The 12612-nt window shown below is 37.8% G+C and overlaps 1 protein-coding gene across 2 annotated transcripts in view; it reads right to left on the reverse strand.

The window, feature by feature from the left end:
• Pals1 (protein associated with LIN7 1, MAGUK p55 family member) overlaps positions 1-12612 on the reverse strand; it is a 91717-nt gene that overhangs the window by 7113 nt on the left and 71992 nt on the right. For both annotated transcript variants that reach the window (XM_076921893.1, XM_076921894.1), the window contains exons 9-14: positions 8556-8739; positions 7259-7330; positions 6851-6922; positions 3347-3514; positions 2314-2516; positions 857-967 (exon numbers count right to left, since the gene is read on the reverse strand). In XM_076921893.1, coding sequence (XP_076778008.1) covers positions 857-967; positions 2314-2516; positions 3347-3514; positions 6851-6922; positions 7259-7330; positions 8556-8739 — 810 coding nt within the window. The remainder of the gene's footprint in view (positions 1-856; positions 968-2313; positions 2517-3346; positions 3515-6850; positions 6923-7258; positions 7331-8555; positions 8740-12612) is intronic.

Here is a 12612-nt window from a genome sequence, read left to right on the forward strand (position 1 = left end):
GAAAGTAACTGCCATATATACATGTGCCAAGCATCTACCAATACAGCTCAGTGGGCAGAAGTGCTTCCTCTGAAGCCTCCTGATCTGTTCAATTCCTGGGGCCCATGTAAAGGTGGAAGGAGAGAACCAATGCCAGAGAATTGACCTCTGACCTTGACATCCACATCATGGCACACATGCACCCATCTACACAAACATACACATACATACACATAATAACAAATAATGCTAATAAACAAATACATAAGCAACCTAACTTTAAAATAATGACAAGGTTTGAGGCTTGCACAGAGGAATATGCTCAAATGTTCATATGAAAAGATTTTCATTATTTTCAGGAAAATGCAAATGAAAACCATATGTATAGCATGGTCTCCATCAACACATCTAGTAAATATCTATAATAACTTAAATACTTTTTCCCCTTTCTGTTCCAGATCATGTGGGAAAACAAAAAGAAGAGAAGCAAAACAAGGTTTGGGTGGAAAAGAAGGACTCAATTCTGGAACCCTGCAAATGTCGAGCAGTTCATGAGAAAAGTTTGCTGGGACCTTTGGAGTAGGGAGGAGGCAGCCCTGTCAGGCATGTATGGAGAGTGAAGGCGTTTTAAGGCATTCTGGAGGGACTCCAGATCTGAGGTCAGCAGCAGGAGATGTCTGGGGAAGACAGGAGCAGCCCTGTAATATGGAGAGCTGCCATGGTTCAGCCAGCTGCAGCTGTGGCAGTTCTGGGACAAGTGACAGAAAGAATAATCAGCTTGATGGCTGAAGCTGTACAGCTTCGAGGTTCCAACAGCTCAGGTGAGGGTAGAGTCTTGCTTGATGTCAGTGATGAACCAGCACTATGACAAGGTTACCTTTGGGTTCTTGCCTTCCTTGGCTAACAACGCCCGAAGTCTCTCTTGTGATGGTGGTGCAATGAAGATGATATATGGTTTCAAATCTGAATTCCGGAGGGTCTTCAAGGACTGTAACAAGGATATTTGGGTTATTGAAATAGCTGCTATCATCGAACTACTTCTCAATAATATAGATTGCTAAGATGTCTATAAATAAATGTTTCCAAGCATTTCATCATGAATAATTCATAGTATCTTCACTCACTGTAAATGTATTTAAATATAAATTCACATATACTACATTAGCCTAGTGTTCTAGATACTGAAACAGAGGTAAAAGACATTGAAGGGATTACAACTGTATGGTAATAAATCACATGTATTATTAAAAAAACACAGTAAGATTCATTTCTGAGGAATTAAAATCCAGGCAGTTGCCTTTCTAGGTGAAGATACTAGAAAGCAAAATCAGAGAGAAAAACTTCCCATATAGAAGCCAAGCACACCCATGAGAAAGCAGACTGAATGCATTAAGACCTATGGATTCGCACTGTCCTGTCTCTGCATTCTCAAACTGAAGTGCTCTAACAACCTATTATATACATGCCCCTTCCTAAATGAACAAACATTGATATGCTAAGCTACTTCAAGTCTTGTGGTAATATTTGTTAATCTAAATAAAGAACACTGAAAGAAAGAAAAAGTTTCCTTAAATAAAATGTTAATGGTTGAAATAGCACACACCTCTGCCTCTACTCTCTAGAAATCCCAAGCCCCACCCTCAAAAAAGAAAAAAGAAAAAAGAAAAAAACAAACAAGCAAAGAAAGAAAATGCTATTTTAGCAAGCCATTTTAAAGTCAATTTCTTGTCTATGTACATCTACTTAATGCACACTTGATTTTGTGGTTTGAATTGGTGTCAGCAACAGACCCAGCACATTCATCAAAGTTCTATGTTAAAGCTGAATTGTTAATAAAAAGCACCAAGTTTCCATGGCAAACACCAATTTTAAAATCTCAAATTTCAACACACATCTTTTAAAATAGGAAATCTAAGATGTACTGCCTGGTAATTTTGTTTGGCTTACTCTGTCAAAGATGTGAATCCAAGGTTCATCACTCAGATAACGCTGAGCCTGCACTGGGACATGTGTGAGCCCTTGAAACAATGGCCTTTAAAACCGAAGAACAACTTTCAAATTCTCTAATTTTTCTCAGATCAGAAATGGTATTTTCTGAAGACATTTTACGTATAGTCAGTACCAGAGTTAATTGTATTTTAAGTTTTTAAAATATATACATTCTGAAAGTGAAAGAGATTCAGCTACATATTTGAGTTTACAAAGTGAATAGAAAATCACATAAGGACTTAAATAATCTTTGTCATTTTTGGATCAAACACAGGTTTCACTAGATAACTTTACAAAACATGTCCTCCAAATTTAACACTCTAAAAAACACAATTCTAGTTGTACCTGTGTTCGAAGACTTAAAAGGCATATTTTGCCAGAGTTGATTACTTGTCGTACAGAATCTATGCTGGTTCCATACAGATTTTTCTCAAATTCACCATGTTCAATAAACTTGCCAGCTGCTATATCAGCTTCAAATGCTTGCCGTGAAACAAAGTGGTAATCTCTCCCAGCTACTTCATGATCTCGCCTATTCCGAGTTGTATCTAAGCAGACAAAATCAGATAAAATAATAAACACAATGGGCGGGAGGGATGGATCAGTGGTTAATATGTACTGGTCTTTCTAGAAGATCTGAGTTCAGGTCCTAACACTCACAGCTGGAGCCTGCAGCGGCCTGTAACTCCAGCTCCAGGGTATAAGGAACCATCTTAACAGGCAAGTGCACTGAAATGCACACACTGCTCCCCTAACATACATATAAATACAAATAAAATAAATTGTTGGTAATAATAATAATAAATATGGATCAGTGAGTGTGGAGAAGATGGATAATCAACCCAGGAAGATTTTTTATTTTATAACACAAATTATGAAACAATGAATTGAGGAAATGTTAAGGGCCTGTGTGTTTATTACTGTTCCTTCCTATAAAGACATGAACAAAAATTGCCTATAGTGTTTTAATAGTTACCTAGATCCAGTTTGTTTATAACTGTAAAATACTGCCAAGTCATTGTTCCTTAAAGTTCATTTCTATTAGAGTAGGTACCATGTAATCTTAAAGTTCTTTTCAGAAATTAGTTCTAAATTTCTATCTTCAATATCAGTTTGAAGAATCAGGTACTGTGTTTCCTTTGCAATAGGGAAAGGAGCCTAAACTATAATTTATTTAGAAAATCCCTTATTTTATTTATTTAGAAAATCACTTAGGAAAAATTTAAATTCCCCAAGAACTACCTTTAACAAAAATTTGCCAGCAAATTTCGTTAAACAAATTTCCTTTTGTTGACACTGTGCCAATAAAATGAACATTTTCCTGTGTAGTTAAGATTCTGAGAAAAGCACAGGAAAACAGGAGTGTGTCCAAACTTACGAGGAACTGCAGATGCAAAGCGGTCTTTTTCTTTGTTCATGAGTCTCTGGCGCAGTTCATTCTGGCCACAGTTCTGTGGACCGATCAAGATGATAGGTCTTTTCCTATTTGCTGGCTGATGGTAAAGTGACATTTCCTCATACGTTAAGATCTCTTCATTGTCATAATCTTTGGAAAAAGAGAGAGTTAAGACTTTCAGATACAATGTCATATCATAAAGGTGTACTTTTACATAAAATAGCGAAGTTTTGTTGATATTGTGTGTTTTTGAGGTAGGAGCTTGCTCTGTAGACAGGCTAGCCTCAAACTTGTAGTAATCCTCCTGTCTTAGCCTCCCAAGTGCTGGGATTACAGGTATTTATGCAACCATGCCTAATTTAAACATAACTAGTTTGTAGTGAATACTATAATAGAGAAGACTGCCAGGGGATACGCTTGTGATGTGTCATTTTCATAAAGACTACTCTAGTTAATAGGGTTATTTTAGGATCAGATATAATGCAGAGCAAGTATGGATAAACATGTGCATATAGTAACTATTGAGAGTGCTAGAGTGTTTGGTTAGATTACATAAGTTAAAAATAAGTGATACTTGTGATTTCCACCCTTTAATCCAAGGAGTAGAGTAACATTCCTAAAGCACAAGACTCAGATGAAGCCAAAGCTATCGAATCAGAACACACACAAACAACTGGCAGCCTGGCATGTCCTAGGAAGAGGCAGCAGTCAGCTCCATGAAGGAGGTAACCTGTTAGTCTTGCTGGCGCTCAGCACAGAGTAGGAGCTCGACTGTATTTGTTTAAAATCTAACTCAACTGTTCAATTATCTGCAACAATTTAAGCTGAAACTTTAATATCTGAACTTGAGTCTATTAGTCTACAACCTCAAGAAATTTACTGTGAGATGAAAGCACACAGTTTATTGCCATGGAACACAGCTGGTACTTTAAGCAACATAGACAACTGCTTCCTTTCTTAAAGCCATTTTCTTTCTTCTGAGCTTCTTCAAACATGTACAATCACACTGGTGGCCTTCTGATTTCCTCACTTATTCATTTCCACATCTGGAGGTTTCAGATTTGCCAAGTGTCTTATAGTATAGGAGCTCTTGGAGTTGGCTTGATCAGTATGAGTCTGTTTCAAGGAATGAAGTAAGAGGTGCTAGGATGTGGCTCGGCAGTGCAACACTTGCCTCTCCTGCATGAAGCCCTGGATTCATTCTCAGCACAGAGAGATTGGGAGTGGAGGCAGAAAGGAAAGAAAATAAAGAAAACAGGACTCATCCCCTGACTTAGTTCAGCAATGTACTAGTAAATAAAGATATTAATCACAGCCTTAGCCAGTAAGATTAAAAACTTATTGAATCTTCTTAGTTACATAACATGCCAAGCATAAAGAATGCTTGCCTTAGAAAGCAATTATTATAGCTGATTCAATTTTAGATTCAGTAGTGTATAGAATATCTAATAATCTAGCTGGGGGGTGGTGACAGCAGCAAATGCCTGGTGGATCTCTGAGTTCAAGGCCAGTTTGGTCTACAGAGTGACTTCCAGGACAGCCAGGGCTACATAGAGAAACCCTGACTTGAAAAACAAACAAAAAGAGTTATCTAATAATAAATTTTTATTAGTTTAATTTATCCTGCACATAAATGCACAGAGAATATCTTGTCTATTGTATGAATATATCACCTGTTGCTTAAAAAGCCTATGGCCTATGGCTTTGGCAGGAAGGTCAGACATTCAGGAGGCAGAGAGAATTCTGGGATAGTGCCAGGTAGAGGAGATTCACCCAGGAAGATGTGACAAGACAGATATGTGCTACCTAAGTGCAGGTAACTAGCTACACGGCAGAATGGAGATTAAAACAAATGGGTTATTTTAAATTATGATCTAGTCAAAGAAAAGCCTAGCTATATGGCCAAGGTATTGGTAAATATATTTTGAGTCTGAGTCTTATTTCTGGGAGCATGAGGATGGGAGGAAAAACCAAAACTAACTTTTATACATAAATGCTTCACATTTTTAACAAACCTTACAGACTTTTAAACAGTAGTGCTTCTGACTTTAATCTGGCCTTTCTAATGTGTATCAAAGCAGAGCTAAGAAATTCAAATACAATGAAGATCAATCAAGAAGGTAATGCATCCAGAAAATAAGTCCGAATTTATAAAAATGGTAAGTGGTAGTGACGCACAACTAGAGTGTAAGTGCACCGATCAGGGCAGTGGCTGTCAGTCAGGTACAGCAGACTGCTGTCCCAAGAACACAAGCACAGTGTTAGAATTCTGAGATCTAGATTTTGAAAGATGTTAGGACTTTACACTTTCTCATCTTAGCAGTCTGTCAAGATAGAATAAATATTCCTGTGTGCTGGCCTCAGCCAGTAATTAGTGTGCTCTGTAGAATGACCTGCCTCTCTGACTTAGACTGTTATTCATATTTTACCTCAAACACATTTTGTGTGTGTGTGTGTGTAAAAAAAATTGTTAGCTGAAATACCCAACAGCAGGGAGACAGAACCTGAAGAGACCACCTTCAGTAGATAGACATGGCCCCCAGTGAAAAGATGGGGCCACTTGCCCATCAAAATTTTTTAACCCAGAATTGTCGCTGTCTAAAGGAAATGCAGGAACAAAACTAGAACAGAGGCTGAAGGAAAGGCCATCCCGAGAATGCCCACTGTAAGATCCATTCCATCTGCAGACACCAAACCCCAACACTATGTGCTTGCAGACAGGAGCCTGGTATGGCCGTCCTCTGAGTGGCTCTGCCAGCACCTGACTAAGACAGATGTAGATACTCACAGCCAACCACTGGACTGAGCCTGGGGACCCCAGTGGAAGAGTTAGGGGAAGGGCTGAAGGAGCTGAAGGGGATTGCAACCCCACAGGAATAACAACAGTATCAACTAATCAGACCTCTCAGAGCTCCCAGGGACTAAACCACCAACCAAAGAGTATACATAGGCTGGTCCATGGCTCCAGCTACATATGTAGCAGAGGACTGCCTCATCTGGCATCAGTGGGAGAGGAGGCGCTTGGTCCTGTGGAGGCTTGATGCCCCAGAGAAGGTGGATGCTAGAGGGGTGAGGGCAGAATGGGAGCACCCTCTTAGAGGCAAAGGGGAGGGAGATGGAGTGGGGGGTTGTGGAAGGGAGACTGGGAAGGGGGATAACATTTGAAATGTAAACAAAATGATCAATAAATAAAAAATTTGTTAGAGGCAAGTAATAATTTTTTGTTTTGTTTTGTTTTTGGTTTTTTGAGACAGGGTTTCTCTGTGTAGCCCTGGCTGTCCTGGAACTCACTCTGTAGACCAGGCTGGCCTCGAACTCAGAAATCCGCCTGCCTCTGCCTCCCAAGTGCTGGGATTAAAGGCATGTGCCACCACCGCCGGGTGCAAGTAATAATTTTATAAACAGCTTAAATAAAACAATTTTACAGGAAACAATATTACAAATGTCATAAATACAACTCCTGCTATTCCTGAGATTAGAACTTACCATCATTTTTATTGGCGTTATATAAAACCTTTTTCCTCTTCTTTTTATTCTTCTTTGCACACCATAGTTTTCCTGTTGATCAATCAAAAATAGTTATAAATACTGTATCTGTTTTCTAAAATAATGCTATTTCAGATTGATTAAAGATTTATTTTACTGTTGACAACTATTTTTTAATTTATCATTTTCTGTTAATTACATTGTAGACAGATGTGTAGTATTTTCATCTTTTCTTACGTCTAAAGATAATGAATTTAGCTTCTTCTATCACTCCTTCAATGCCTACACCTTTCTTGACAGTTCCAGTGTGTAAATTCAACATAGTTCCAGATGAAACCCCAAAGTCTCTTTCCTGCTTTTATTAATGAACATCAGATGTAACTGTAATAGCAAATGTCCGTGTCTGACCTGATTTTTCTGGCTCCTTATCTTCTTCTATAGTTTGCTTCATGGCTTCCCTTTGCTGCTGAAAGCTTTTGCCTAGCAACACAAAAAGAAAAAAACAGAAGGATAAACATATTTTTAATCAAAGAGAAAACACCAGAAGTAATTTTTCACACTGCTTTCCAAACCCTTCTGCTAACACAAGAATAATTCAGGCTAAAACACATAGCCTGCAATGTCCCCTTTAAAGAGAAGGGTTATTTTTAATTATATGTATGGGGTGTGTGCAATGTAGACACTGGGAACCAAACTTGGGTCCTTTAAGAAAGCAGTATCAAGTCTCAGTCAGTGAGTCATCTTTCTAGTCTAAGCCTGCAAAGGTTTGTTGTGATCCTGCTTATCAATCTAATCATATATATTATTTGTCACTTATTATAAAAAGATAAACAATAAACTAATAACAGAAAATTTAATAGTTCACCTTTAAAATTTTTCAATGACCATGACTATGGTACTTTGCAGTGCCACGCTGGGACATATAATGGTTCTCGTCACTGAGGATTGTCTCAAGTCAAACACATGAATTCTAGACATCAACTTTCAAGTAGTACACAGGTAATCATTCATGTTCTGATTTCAACACACCATTCAACATACTTACTTGTATTTATTATTCACAAATGTGTGATAATGACTTATTTCATTTCTACCTTTGTTACAATGACACAAATAGATAGACAACACATTTTTCCTCAATGGATTAAGATTTTTTTGTTTTGGTTTGGTTTTTTTGTTTTGTTTTTTGGGACAGTATCTTACTATGTAGCTCCAACTGTCCTGAAACTCACTCTGTAGACCAGACTGGCCTAGAACTCATAGAGACCCAACTGCCTCTGTCTTCTGAGAGCTAGCATTAAAGGCATGTATCATCACACCTGGCAAATGATATATTTATTTTTATTTTATGTGCACTGGTGTTTTGCCTGCATGTATGTCTGGGCGAGGGTGTCAGATCCCCTAGAACTGAAGTTATAGACAGCTGTGAGATGCCATGTGGGTGCTGGGAATTGAACCTGGGTCCTCTGGGAGAGCAGCTAGTACTCTTAACCACTGAGCCATCTCTCTAGTCCCTAATGGATTACGATGTTAATGTAAAAGGTTTTAACGTGCTCAAACTTCATCTTCTCAGTTCTCTATCTTAAAATAAACTAAGGGAGGAGATGCAACAGACTTTGATTCCAGGCCTCTACACAGCTCAGTGCATGTTCTACCACAGGGCTGGACCCTCAGTCCTTTAAATGCTTTCAGTCTTGTCTCTTACCTGGAACAAGTCCAGCTAGAGGCTGATTATCTTCGTCTCCCTCTCTATAGGCCTGCCACCAATTTGGATCTTCTTGACTGATGACATGAAGTATATCTCCTTTTTGAAAAGACAGCCCTAACTCTCGACACGGAACGTAAGGGTCATCTGAGGGGTCATAGTCAAAATGAGCTTTCACATGGATCTGAAACATAAAAGGTACAAATAAGCGCAAGAATAATAAAACTGTAAAACAAAATATCCAGCACAAATGTAACGTATGTGTTACATCAGTGCAGAGAAACGGACTGAAAGGACATTCAGTTAACAGCACTTTAGGTAGGATTTGTTTAAACTTACTTATTGACATCTCTGTAGACTATAAACAAGTAGAAGCAGTTCAAACCGGGTGACTGCTAACAGCTAACAGCTAACAAATTGAGGTACAAAGTTGCCACAAGGTAAGGTAACCAGAATAGAAGTGGTCTGACCTGTGAAAACACTGGTCCTCAGTAAGGCATGCAGCTTCTACACCACTACTATGAGAAAACGTAGATTAGTGTCACCAGGTTCCATGTAAGCAAGTGTCAGCTGCCCTGGGGCTGTCACAGCCAGTTGATTTCATGACCACTGTAGCTGTGCCTTAATTCCTTAGTGTTTCTTTTAAAAAAATTTTTTTTTAAAAAAGTAGCATGTTCCACACTAAGAAATGACCTAAATCAGGATGATCACTGGGAAAAAAATTCTTACCTTATTTGATCCAAAACTACATGATCCATTTATAGAAAAAAAAATATGAAGGAATTGCATGTTTCTATAAATGAGGAAAATGTTTATGCTGGGTGTGGGGTTGACTACAAGGTGGACAGAGGCTAAAGGGGACACAGGTGGGAATTTTAGATGCTAGTGCCATCTGGTTCTTTAACTGGGTAGTATTTACAAATATATTAAAGATACTTGTTCTAATTTGAAAGTGGGGTTCTACTTATCTAACTAAGATAACTATCTACCTAAGGAACCTTTTTTTTGCAAAATGTTTATTAATTCACTGTATTGATAAGATGTTAACACTTCAAATGTTTATCATTTCTAAGTAAACCATAATGAACATTTTTTTTTTTATCACAGATATACTTTTAAAGTCAGACACAGACGCACAACAGGCTTTTAAATACTTAAGAGAAGTTAAAACACTGCAAGGAAAGCCTAAGGAACCTTCTATTCTTGATGTGAAAACAGACATTAGATTATTGAATCCTGAATACTCAGTGCTAAAATGAGTTTTAAAAAGTTCTATGGGATAGCAGGGAATCAAAACACTGCTGGAATGGTGCCTAAAAAGAACACACATACAAATTAACAACTCAGTATAAGAAAAATGTATGAACTTGAATTGTTTTAGAAACTGGGTGAAAACCACTTCCAAAATCTATTTAAATTGTTATTTTTTTTTTGTATGTGTGTGTCCCCAAACCCTGGGAACCAAAAAAGTAAAATTTTAAGTCTTACTACAAGTAGTGAAAATTACTTTAACAGATTTTATTAACTTATTGTCTGAAAGCAATACTCATCATTGTTATGCAAAGCATATTGCTGGAGTGCCATTACAGATACTTTAAAAGGCTGAACTCTTGTTCTTGTTTTTGAGAGACAGGGTTTCACGTTGTAGCCCTTGCTGTCCTGAGATATACTATATAGACCAGGCTAGCTTCAGATTTCAAAGATCTGCCTGCCTCACATCCCAAATGCTGGGACAGGAGTGCACCACCACCAAAGGCTGAAATGAAGAAAATATTCAATTAAAAAAAAAGAATGAAAATGTACAGAAAATAAAAGCTTTAGAGGCTGGAGACAGAAAAAAAGGCTGAATTCTTACCACCACCTCAGACTTGTAGCCTCTGCACTCTGCACTGACAGACATTGGGTGTTAGATAGAAAGGTCCTGTGGTCTACTGCCCTCTAGTATACCAAGAAAACCCAAAAGACAGGCGAGGGATGAACATAGCCTTATGATCTCTTCCAAAGGCAAGAAAATCACTCAAAATTCTTTTCAGTTTACTCTAGCCTACCCAATTCATTTCCCAGCCATCGTAACTGAAGTGGCTGGAAACATGGAGGACTGTTCCATGTAGCAGAGGACACCCTGTGTTTATAGGACAAGCACATCTAGACACATCTGAAATGTCTCACGCAGCTGAGCCTTTTCTTCGTAGTAACTGAAGGTAGACGTCCAATGGCCTCCACAAGATAGGCTACTTCTTGTTAAGTTTTTTCCCTCACTGACCCAGGCTACCCTCTAACTTACAGTGATTGTTTGGTCTCAGCTTCTCAAATGCTGGGATTAGTTATGAGCCACCATTCCTAGATATTTCATTCTTATGTTTATAAAAACAAACAAACAAACAAAAACAAAAAAAACCAAACACGTGTCAGGCATAGTTATGCACACCTTTAATGCCAACATTTGTGAGACAGAGGCAGATCTCTGTGAGTTCAAGGCAAGCTGATCTACAGAGCGAGTTCCAGGATGGCCAACACTACCCTGTCCCCAAAATCCAAAAATAACCAACAGCTGTGATGAATGAATTATTTCAGTACTCTGATTTTACATTTGCTGAAAACAAGTGACAACATACAACATTAACTGAGAAGAAGCAGTATCAATACAGCATGCTAGTTTTATCTATTAAAGTAACTTTAACAGGCCAGCAAGATACCTCAGTGGGTACAGGGGCTTGCTGCCAAACCTGATGACCTGAGTTTGATTCCTGGGACCCACATGGTAGAAGAAGAGAACTGATTCTCTGATGACCATATATATGTTGTAGTGCGTATCCTTCCCCCCCCCACTTAAAAAATAAATGTGTAACTGTAAAAGAAATAACTTTTATTAAAGGTAATTCCAGACTGCATGAACAGAAGAAAAAAAAAAGCTGATAAAATATACCTCAACCTCTGACACTCGTTCTCAAAGGACAAAAATCATTTACTGAGCAAGGTAGAGCTATCAGGAGCAGTAAGAGGAGAGCATGTTCTAACCCTCTTCAGTTGTGTCTTCCCAGTGTGCAGAGTCTCTTTTCACACTTGAGGCTTATTTACAGGACAGACACATGGGAAGGCAGAGCAAGCACAGAAAATGACAAAATTCAGAGGCCAAGTCTGTTTCCTCATGTCTCTTCCTACAAAGAATTCTAACTATAAAAAGGCTGCAAATGCAACACTGACTGCAATATGCTCTGGGAAAAGATAACAGAGAACAGAAAGAGCCAAATAAAATACCACACCTGTGGTGAAAGACAATGAAAAATGAAACTGGTCTTTTTCAAATACTAAAATTTTTCAAGAACTAAAAACAATGGATGTAGAGGTGAATATGAGCAAAGCACAATGCTAGACATGTATGAAAATGTATGATGGAACCATGATTTGATACAATAACTCAACAAAAATAATAATAAAAAAGAATAACAAATACATAACTAAAGATCAGGTTTCCATGTCACCCTCGGACCTTCCAGCCTCATTTTTAATTGCTCATGATGTGACTAAGATGCTACACAGTTTATGAAGTTTTCCACTGATATTGTTAGAATATTTTCAGTCTTCTGCACCCAATACTGATAAGGGGCTATTCCCATTCTCTCCCAATTCCTCAACTGTACATCTAAGAAGACACTGAAAAATTTCTGTTTCTATGGACTTAACCTATTTTGAATATTGTATATAAATAAACCAGTAAAAACCTTGTGATTGCCATTAAAATTTTCACGCTCATATATTTTGTAGCATATACTCTCATATCAGCCCTTTAAATCAAATAACATCTCAGTGTACAGAAAGTTAATTTTCAAGTTATTGCTGGTGGCTGTGGCTATTTTTTAAGTTGTTTTTACATTTTGGGTCTTATAAATAATACCAGTATGAATATCCATGTATGAATTGTCCTATGAGTATTTGTTTACAATTCTCTTAAATATATAATTACCAGGAATTGCTGAGTTGTACAGTAATCAAGTCTATCATTTAATAAAGCTGTGTTAAATATTGAACATAGAAACACACCAGAGTAACAACTTAC

Source organism: Arvicanthis niloticus, chromosome 23, assembly GCF_011762505.2.
Source record: "Arvicanthis niloticus isolate mArvNil1 chromosome 23, mArvNil1.pat.X, whole genome shotgun sequence".
NCBI lineage: Eukaryota > Metazoa > Chordata > Mammalia > Rodentia > Muridae > Arvicanthis > Arvicanthis niloticus.